The following is a 9,758-nucleotide window of genomic DNA, read 5'->3' as shown; positions in this document are numbered from 1 at the left end:
GGGGATCTATCTGGGGCCATGTTGTGACCTGGTCCCCATGGGACCAAGTGACTTCCCCAGAAATCTGGTCCTTCTCAGGTGCACCGTCTGGGGCATGGCCTCCTCGCTGTTCTCCTCAGAGCTGGAGCCGCGGGAGGAGGCCGCAGGCCCTCCAGCCATGCCGTCCTCGCAGGGGAGCGCGTTGCCCTGGCACACTTGGCTCCCTGATGACTTGAGGCTCTGGTTAAAGACAGCTGAGGCCATGCACTCGGCCGCTGTCTGGTCACAGGCGCAAAGCAGCTTCGTGCACAGGCTCTGCCCCACACCTGAGGGTGAGAACAGAGTCGCAGACGTGAGACGTAGGAGGGTGGCAAGGGAAGGCCTCGTGGCAGCCCTGTCCTCCCACCCTCCATCTTGAACCTCTTGGCGTCCAGCATATACAGATCCCGCTACTGGAAATAGTCTCAGCTTTCTCTTCCTGATTAACTCACACTTCTGTGTCAAGACTCGCCTTAGCATCACCTCCTGCAGAAAGCTCCCCTGAGTCCTGGCTAAAATGGAGTATCTTTCCTGCAGGCCCCCATCCAGTCTCACCCCATGGCTCTTTGACAGCAGATTTTTTAATTTTCTATTTGTGTTTTTGTTTGCTAGATCTGGCCACCCTGCCCTATTTCCTGAGTGTTTCAGTGGTACGCAGTGGGGGTGGGCATGGATAGCACCTGTGTGGCTCGAATGAAATCATGTGTTTCAAGGAACCTAGACATAGATAAGCATTCTGCAAAGATCCTTCTTATCTGTAGTTTTCACCGACGTATCCGGCCTGTTGAATTTTTTCGTCTGATCCTACCATGAAGTATTCATCCACCAGATCAAACTTTTTTCTCATCACACTGACTCTCCAAACCTCCCACACTGGCCTTCACATCAGCCCCAGACACACTCGTTGCATTTCAGCTACAGGGAGAGGAGAGAAGTGGAGCAGGGGGGACACACACGTCAGCCAGCTCCCCCCAGAGCAGCTTGCCCCTCCCGCCCCGTGCCTAGTGACAGGACAGCACAGAGTGGGCTCCGGGATGCCCTCGCGTCTCATCAGCTGACAGCTGCCCCTCATATAGGACAGAGCTCAAGGGGTGGGAACTGGTGCCTGGAGCTCCATGGGAGGCCAAGCTACAAATGCAGTGTCCTGCATTCTGTGACACAGGAAGGACTGGGGAGCCGTCCGCTGAGCAGGTGACACCTCATGGCATGATTGCATCATCTGACAACCATAATCTGACCCTGCCAGTCATGGGCTCTAAGCCCACCCCTGCCCCTCGTCCCCTGTAGGACAGAATGTAAGTGTGTCAATCTTGGGTTCATGAACTGGTACCTGTCTGTCTCCCCAACCTCACTGCAGCACAACAGTCCCCTCATGACGCCCGCTTTCTCTTCTGGCAAGACAGAACTGCATGTCGATCCTAAACCGCCAGGAGTTCCCAAAAGGCCACGACTTTTCTCTTTATCTTTTCTTGGCACATCCACGCCCAGCATGGCCATCCGGAAACATGCTGATGTCTTGTAAGAGCTCACCTCACTACCTCTTCTGACTTCTCCCACATTCTCCCGCCCTCACTGCCAGGCTCTGCAGGCTCCACCCCCCCGTTACCCACACTCCCAGGACACCTGTACTGCCCGTGAACACTCTCTCCATGAGATTAGAAAAGTCACTGGTTTTTCTCCCTTCCCTCCAGGCTGTGAGGGATTTGAGGCAGGGATCGTGCATGCTCACTGCTTTCCTAGTTCCCGGTGGAGGTCTGCTGTATAAGTACGGAGGTGAGTGAATGAGTGAATGAATGAAGGACACGTCAGCACGGAGCTCCTGGGAGTGAGAGGCACACGTGACCCTACAGGATGGGACAGCACGGAGGCGCATGTGACGTGCTAAGTAAGGGGCTGCAGAGGAAGGAGGGAGGATTGATGGAAGCCACCAGCAGCTTCCCCAGATGAAAACCGAGGACGAGGACAAACCCTCGCAAGCCTCTTGTGAATGCTGCATTTCCTTTTCAACTGCAAAGCGTCAGGACAATGCAGAGCCGCTGATGTGGGTGAGGAAACGGAGCCAGAGGAGGCAGACAAGGCCGGTGCTAACAGCAAGCCCGGATCTGTGTAAGAGTGGCGCTCACGGGGCCTGTGCCCGTTTCAGCCGTCCCCGCCTGAGGCCCTGGTGGTCACAGAGGAGCCTCCAGTTCCTTAGGGAGGAGCAGAGCTGCAGCCCCACGTCTCCCTTCAGCCAGAGCCACCCTCCTTTATGGGGTCCCTGGGAATATCTCCCTGGGGAAGAGGGTTCTGCTTCTTAGGAGAAGACATGCACTGGCATGGACTTTTGGGTTTTACGGTCCCAAACCCAGCTCTCTCGTTGACTCCTGCCTGGGGGACCGTGGACCTCGGCAGCCACCTCTGTACTATGAGGAGACTCCTAGTGTTCTGTCCTAGGATGGCTGTGAGGATGGACTCTGCTAATACTTAGCAAGAGCTCAGAGCAGCATTCAGTGCGCACTCAATAAGCATGGACTCTGTGTTGTTTCGGGTCTGCTCTAACCAGCTCTGTGACTTTAGGCAGCTGACTGAGCCCCTTGAACTTGAGCCCCCTCTTCTATGGAATGGGGATCCTCATATGCACCTGAAAAGTCACATTAGAGATGAAAAAGTGCTGGGGAAAGCACCCCTCAGCATGAGCCGTGGATGAGGCTGACCTGAATGAAAGAGTAACTCGCCGTGCAGGCCTGCAGCACTTACACTTGGGGACGCCATCCACGCACACCACCGGTGACTGAGGCAGCCTCTCGAGCAGGCAGCCCAGCCTTCTCACCTGCTCCAGGCAGCAGTGATGGGACAAACAGCACCTAAGACCAAGGAACACCCTTTACTGCTCAGAGCTCCCAGCTGCCCCAGGACCTCCCTCGCGGCCTGCTTCTCCCACACTCTGTAGCAGTGAGAGCAGCCAGTGCCTTCTTTTCAGTTCATACAGCGCTGATTTATATGCACACCAAGAGCCGCTCTGTATGGTTGTTCAGGTTGTGTACTGCACAAAGATACTACATCAAATGCAGTGTCAATTACACTGTCCATTATGATTCTGTTGACTGCACATATGAAAGAGTTTCATATTTATTACAGTAATTTTCCAACCATTGGAAATAAAGAGTCTTGAGGATGGGGTACTGTTTTTAGTTTACAGAAAGGTATGAATTAGCAGTGGTCCTTCTCCCTCCAACCTTTTACGTAATGGAACAGTTAATTGCACATCCACGGGCACCTCACTTGGTCCGCAGCCTTGAACGGGAGGAAGCAGAGTAACTATCTTGAACATAAATAAAGAACTGTGTCTAGAAATGTGCCCAGCATGGAGCAAGACCTCAGTAAACATACGGGGATGGGTCAAGGTCTCGCTGAGGAGACCCACCCATCTGGCCTTTGAATAAAGCCTCACCAACTCCAGTGGTCCCCCAGCCAGATGGAAGGATCTTGTGATGGCCCCAGCCAATAAGAGGCTACAATGGCTCCCTACATCCTTCCTTTTCAACTCTTGCCTTTCCTTTAATAACTCTCACTCCATCGTGGAGACCACGGCCAGAGCAGGGATCCGGCATAGACTCTTGCATCTCCTTGAAAGAGCTTGTACTCAGCCAAGTATTAGCTTCACCAACCTTTCCACATTACCAGCAATGGGGGGAACCACCCCACCTCACATGTCACATTAGCCAATGGCTGCAGGTTGGTGTCGGGTACGAACGGCAGTCCCCATTCAGCTGTCATTCCAGCAGAGCCACACTGTCTTGTGTGTGCATTTGGCTGGGGTGGGTGGCAGTAGATCGTTAATATAATAGTTTAAAGTCTGAGTGAATCAGAAATCACATATGATCAAAAATATCCTTAAAAAATCACTCAAATTGCCCTGAATGTAAAGTATGCACCTTTTTGAAAAGACACCCTTGCAGAAAATGAGATCAGTTTGACTCACTCTTGCTTAGTGAAGGCTGTGGATTTTAGTGTTTCAATTTCTTCCTTATGCATCTCAGAGGAAGCCATATGGTAACTGATTTGATTGCCTGGTCAAATCCCACATTTTTGTGAAATATGGTCAGTGGTCAGAAAACCTTTTCAAAAGCATCCCCGTTTTCTTTCTATGGTGTTCAGCAGAACACAGTGACAGCTGCTGCCTAGATTCCTATGCCTGGCCTTATGTCACTGAGGGCTATGGACTCGGGAATAATAAATCGCTCCTGGCTTGGAGAGTAAAGAACAAGAAATTGTTCTCGGTCTTATCAAATTTCATAATGGAAACATGCTATGATGCCACAGTGTGATACATACTTTGCTAGAATAAAAACTTCTTTAGTGTCACCCAGTGGAAGGTAAATTTTGAAAGGGCCCGTACGATTGCAGTAGAATGAAAGAAAAATCATGGGTGGAGGTGGTGGGTGCTACAGCCACCAGGCACCCTCTGACCTGCGGGTGACATGTTCCACATGCCCGCCATTACTGTATCCTTCGTGTTAACTACAATAAGCTTTGTCTTTTTCTTTTTTTTTAATTTCAGCAATAGTTGTCTATTTTCCTTTGGGGAATCACGCCATCCGAGAGGGGCATGTACTTTTTCAATGCAAGGCTGTCAGTTGGCTGTAGACTGGGGCTATCTCTATGCGCAATCAGTGTGAAAACCTTATCAGCTCTTCTCTCAGGATATTCCTCAAACTCATCTCCAGGTTGAGCTCTCCACCACTTCCTCTGTTTTTTCCCACAGCATTTATTATATTGGGTGGGATTTTTGTTTAGCTGTCCATCTCTTTCACTACGCAATCTCCTGTGGGATACGGTCAATTCCTTTTGATCTGCTTTGTTTAGGTTTCATCAGTTTTGTGTCTCCACCACTGGCTGGCACAGAGCAAAAGCTCAAGAAATGTGGGTTGAATGCATATCTGAATGGATGAATGAATGAATGAGGTCAGTGAAAACTCTCCTGAGAGTGGTAGATACAAAATTTAGCAGTTACACTGAAAAGTTGTTAAGATGCTAACTTCAGTGTGGCCTCTTACAGAGAAAATCAATTGCATGCCCTCATTCTATATGTCATTCATTGCAAAATAGGCAGATTTGGGGTCCTCTGAAGTGTTTTTGCAGGTTCACCCTCTTCAAGAAGCTGGGAGGTATTTGTGGTGGGTCTCTAGACCCCCAAATCAAAAGACGTGGGTCTGCCTGACTCTGCCCTTGGGTAGCTGAATGACCTCAGACACGTCTGAGCCTCAGCTGTCATCAGGAAAATTGGCCTATGATGGTGACGAGCCACCCTGAGTGAGGTAATACAAGCAACAGCTCTTTGTCAATCCTAGAGTGATGTCAAAGGAAGAGGAAGGTGCTGACCTCTTTTTTCAGGCAGCATCAGTGCTGTAGGCCTGACACCCTCGCCCATCTATACCTGTCCAGGGCGTCCCTGGGTTCGCCACGTCCTTCTTGCCCGCAGTAACAGCCGTAAGACTCAAACTCCTCCGGGCACCGGGATGTCAGACAGAACAGCACCTCTCCAAGCTGGGAAACCGCCTGTGTGTGGTCCCCGTTCCCCAGGTGCAGGAAGGTGAACCTGTCACAGGCTGACGAGAAACAAGGACTCAGGTGAGTGAGCGAGGTCAGGGCATTCTTCAGGAGAAGGGCAGCGCTCCACGTGGGGACTGATCACACCAGGAGCCCATGTCCTGCATCTCCTGTCACCATTCTTCTGGGAAACTTCTGTGGCTAGTCCCCTGTCTGGGATGAGCAGAGAGCAAGTCTCTGCTCTGTGCAGACTCCTGGCTAAATCCCCCCAAGCGTGGGGACTCATCAGGACCAAAGATGCTCTTCAGGCCACACTTTATTACTGAGAAAAGTCACTGTGTCCCACTCAGGCTGCTGGGGGACCGCTGGCTGTCCTCTTAGGCTTTCTGGCTCCCTCAGCTAGGCACATGCTGGCAGGACTTGCCTTGCAGAATCTTGATTTTCTCTCTCTGCCTCTGTCTCTGTATCTGCCCCTCTCTCCACCTCTACCCCATCCCCCCTCCTCTGCCTGAAACTTTGGGTAAGTTACGCTAAAGTCTACTATGCAACCCCATCTTTATAGGTTTGGTGGAGGGAGAACGAAGAAGCCAGAGATCTTGTGGGGGGCTCCTGGCCCAGCCTCCGTCACATGCAGCTGTCTCCATAGCATCACACACTGTGGTGCTGACATGATGGTGCCAAAGCCCTCCTCTATGTCCAGCCGCCCGTGTGCCCTAAGGAACCTGAAGGAGGGGAGCCAAGCATGGATGAAACCCAAGTGTTTCATTCTTCCCAAGAAACCATGGCGTGGACGATGCCAGGCCCTTTCCTTCTGGGCCTGAGACAGTGGGGAGGTGAGGGGTTCCCTTCCCCTGGCCCAGCCTCCCAGGAGCTGTGTGCCTACAGGCAAGTCACAGCCTCTCCAAGTCTCTCATCTGGGGTGGCACCTTCTAGTGGCACCAACGTGACAGGGTCACAGTGGGATACGGTGGCCAAAGGGCTTTGCCAGCCACCTAACCAAAGGATCTCAAGGCTGGGAAGGGACAGACTCTCCTCTGCCTGTCTGCTTCTGCTCACCTTTTCCAGTTGTCTCCTCAGGACCGCTTTTGATGGATGACACGGCCAACCCCAAAGATTTAACGCCCGAGGGGACAACAGTTACACCTCTAGCTGCGACAACGATCTCTGCAGAGCCTGAAAACACACACCTTTATGGTCCATATTTAAAAAGTGGCTCAAGAAGGGAGTTGCAGACGAGCCCTTGGTCAAGGCCAAGTGCAGGCAGATATCTCAGTGCAACAAAGCATCAGGAGAGTGTCCCCAAACTGGGGTGGCAGACATCAGAGCGGAGCCTCAGGGATCCGTGAATGCTACCTGGGTCCCACATTCTCTATAACCTCGACACTGGCAGGAGCCTGTGCTGGACCCCGCGGATGCCATCTCCTGGATGAGAACTGTCACAGCCGCCCAGGCCTACGTTTGCGTCATGTTCACTGTCACACACCTGCCAAGTGCAGGCCCATCATGGTGCTCCCAAGGGAAGAGCTAAGAAGAATGTTGGAGAAATTAAGCCAACTCATGGTCCACCGTAGTGTAGGCCAGCTAAGCTCCTCAGACCCCTCAAAGCATCGCAACAGCTTCTCATCACACTCAGAATCAAGTTCAGGGTCCTCACCATGCCCAGCAAGGCTGCCGGTGAGCTGGCCCTGCCTCCCTCACACAGGCTCCCGGGCACTGTCAGGACCTCCCCTTGCTCTCGTGTGTCAGTTCCCTCTGCTCTCTTAGCTGGAGGCAGCGCGCTCTCCAGCCCAGGGGCCAAATCTCCAGCCCAGAGCAAGCAGCCGCGGGCCCCACCCCACTCATCTGCCGACTCAGTTCGGAGCACTGTGAGTCCTGGGCCTCTTCATATATGCTTGAGGGGAGGCTAGAAGAAAGCATCTTTAAATGCTAACAGTGTCTAACTTTACAATGTGGAAGTCTAGGTGATTTACATGGAAAACAAAATACAGCTTTCTGTAGTTTTCTAAATACATCTCTGTAGCAGATAAGCTTCCATGTCTTCCTATGAATAGATCTAGCTTTGAATTTCATTTGTCTGCTTTTTGGGGCGTGTACATGTAAACTGGCTTCCTGATTCCTTCCATTGGAGTTTGGTGTCCTTTCCCCAAGGCCCCTTTAGAACACACCTGATTTCAATGTATAGGGGACAATAATACGGGGTTGTCGGGGAAGCCATGACGTATTTTTTCTATGTTTTTCGTTGCAAAAATGCGTCATGACTTTTCCGACAACCCCATATATACAAAGGCAGAAGGAGCCGAGCGTGCTTACCTGGAGGCGCCGTGGTCCTCACGGCTGCCGTGCCTTCCTGCTCTTGGCCTGGTTCTGCTCCCCCTAGAAAGAGAAACCGCGTGAATATCAACCCCAGCCTGTCGCACCTTGTTCTCCAGAGGCAGCGCCCATCCCACTGGGTGCAGGAAGCAACACGGCTTCGCTCTGCCCCGGTCACCTCCCAGGAGACCTGGTGATGGCAGGGTCCCTGCTGAGCCAAAAAGCGACTTCCCCTCCCCCTCCACACACACACACACACACACACACACACACACACACACACACACACACGGAGGCTGCCTGGCAAACTCAGCTGTAGGCGAGTATTGAAATCCTTTGGAAAAGCAGGTTTCTGCAGAATTTGAATGCAAAAGTTTCCTCTAGTCATTTTGTTTTGAACGGAGGAGAAGGAGGCAGTGGAGTTGTTTCTTCCAGTCGCTTGCTATGCAATGGCTGCAGGAAGGCTACTGAGCCTGTTTCTCTCCAAAATGAGTTGTTGTTTTAACAGGAATTAAGCTCGTGCTGTGCTATAGCCTGAGTGTTGGTGTCCCCTCAGAGTCACATGTTGGAATTCAAACCCCTAATGCAATGATATTAGGAAGTGGAGCCTGTAGGAGGTGGTGAGGTCATGAAGGTGGAACTCTCATGAATAGGTTTAGTATAAAGAGACCTCAAAAAGTGCCCTGGTCCCTTCCTCCATGTAACGTCACAGGGAGAAGACAGCTATGAACCAGGAAGCGGGCTCTCCCCAGACACCGAATCTTCTGGTGCCTTAATCTCGGACTTCCAGCCTCCAGAACCATGAGAAATAACGTTTCTGGTGTTGATAAGCCAGCCAGTTTGAGGTACTTTGTTATAGCAGCCCGAACGGACCAAGGCTTACTACATGCCACATACAGCTATGCTTGTCTTAACTTAATAACAACCCAATGAGCTAGGACTGTGCTCGCTCTCACTGAGAGATGGGAAAGGTGACACACCTTAGGTCACTTGCTCAAGGTCACGGAGCTAGACAGTGGCAGAACGCAAACCCGAGTCACCTGGCCGGAGCCGACCCGCCGAACCACTACACCAGGCTACTGTCTCACCCTGGCTGGACCGCCGAGCGCTAGAGATGACGACTCCAAAACGTCTGGGGAAGGACGGGACTGCCTTAATTCACTGTGTCAGAGAGCAAGATCATGACGGTGACATGTGAAAGTCAGGCTGTGACATTTACGGATGGGGACACAAGTGCTCCAGCACAGACAGCATCTGAACAGTCCTGAGCCGGGACACACGGTTCTCTTCAAAGGCAAAATGTGTAGATTCACAAGTCAAGGAATGCTACGCTGTGCTCCTCTGGGCACATGACCGCTTGCGGCTTCTCTTTTATCTGTAAAGTGGGATCGTAAGGGGCCTCCCAGGCCAGGGAAGGGTCACCCAGACAACGCGGTGTGTAGGGCCTTAGACACGGTGAGGTCCTCAACATGGTCACTGCCCGTTAGCCATTTTTAGTAATTACTTATAATCAGTGATTTACACTATTAATAAAGGATCCATGGTTATTGATTACCACAAGCAAAGGACATGGCTAGGTTCATTCTTCCAATGACTTCTTGGCCCAGAGAGTTTTAGGTAAAGGGTCGTTCTCCATGAGTCACTATTGTATAATGGAAAGAAAACAAGTTTTATAGCTCCAAGGCTGCAGTGAGAGGCCAGCCCAACAAGGCAGTCACTTGACGAATGACTTGGAACGTTTAGCCTCCCAGAGCCTCTGTTTCCTATATAATCTGCAAAATGGGTATGCTAGCATTTCCTCTGGGCCCTGTCAAAAAGTGGTCACCACACTGGCCACAAATACTTAGATGACATTTCTGCACTGGATTCCATACTGTCCTCTGTGAAGTCCTCATTCTTTT

The 9,758-nt window shown here is 51.4% G+C and overlaps 1 protein-coding gene across 2 annotated transcripts in view; it reads right to left on the bottom strand.

Moving 5' to 3' along the window:
• Nucleotides 1-6: 6 nt before the first annotated feature.
• The window catches only part of OC90 (otoconin 90), a 27,023-nt gene continuing 17,271 nt past the window's right edge, over nucleotides 7-9,758 (bottom strand). The window contains exons 6-10 of one of the 2 annotated variants that reach the window (XM_019651277.1): nucleotides 7,858-7,920; nucleotides 6,604-6,720; nucleotides 5,435-5,606; nucleotides 2,755-2,861; nucleotides 7-305 (exon numbers count right to left, since the gene is read on the bottom strand). In XM_019651277.1, coding sequence (XP_019506822.1) covers nucleotides 7-305; nucleotides 2,755-2,861; nucleotides 5,435-5,606; nucleotides 6,604-6,720; nucleotides 7,858-7,920 — 758 coding nt within the window. Of the gene's footprint in view, nucleotides 306-2,711; nucleotides 2,862-5,434; nucleotides 5,607-6,603; nucleotides 6,721-7,857; nucleotides 7,921-9,758 lie in introns of both variants that reach the window. The other variant, XM_019651278.1, reaches the window with a different exon arrangement.

This window comes from Hipposideros armiger, unplaced genomic scaffold, assembly GCF_001890085.2.
Source record: "Hipposideros armiger isolate ML-2016 unplaced genomic scaffold, ASM189008v1 scaffold_157, whole genome shotgun sequence".
In the NCBI taxonomy this organism is placed as follows: domain Eukaryota; kingdom Metazoa; phylum Chordata; class Mammalia; order Chiroptera; family Hipposideridae; genus Hipposideros; species Hipposideros armiger.
The sequence above is the reverse complement of the archived record's forward strand: the minus strand, read 5'-3'. Positions and strand labels throughout refer to the sequence as shown.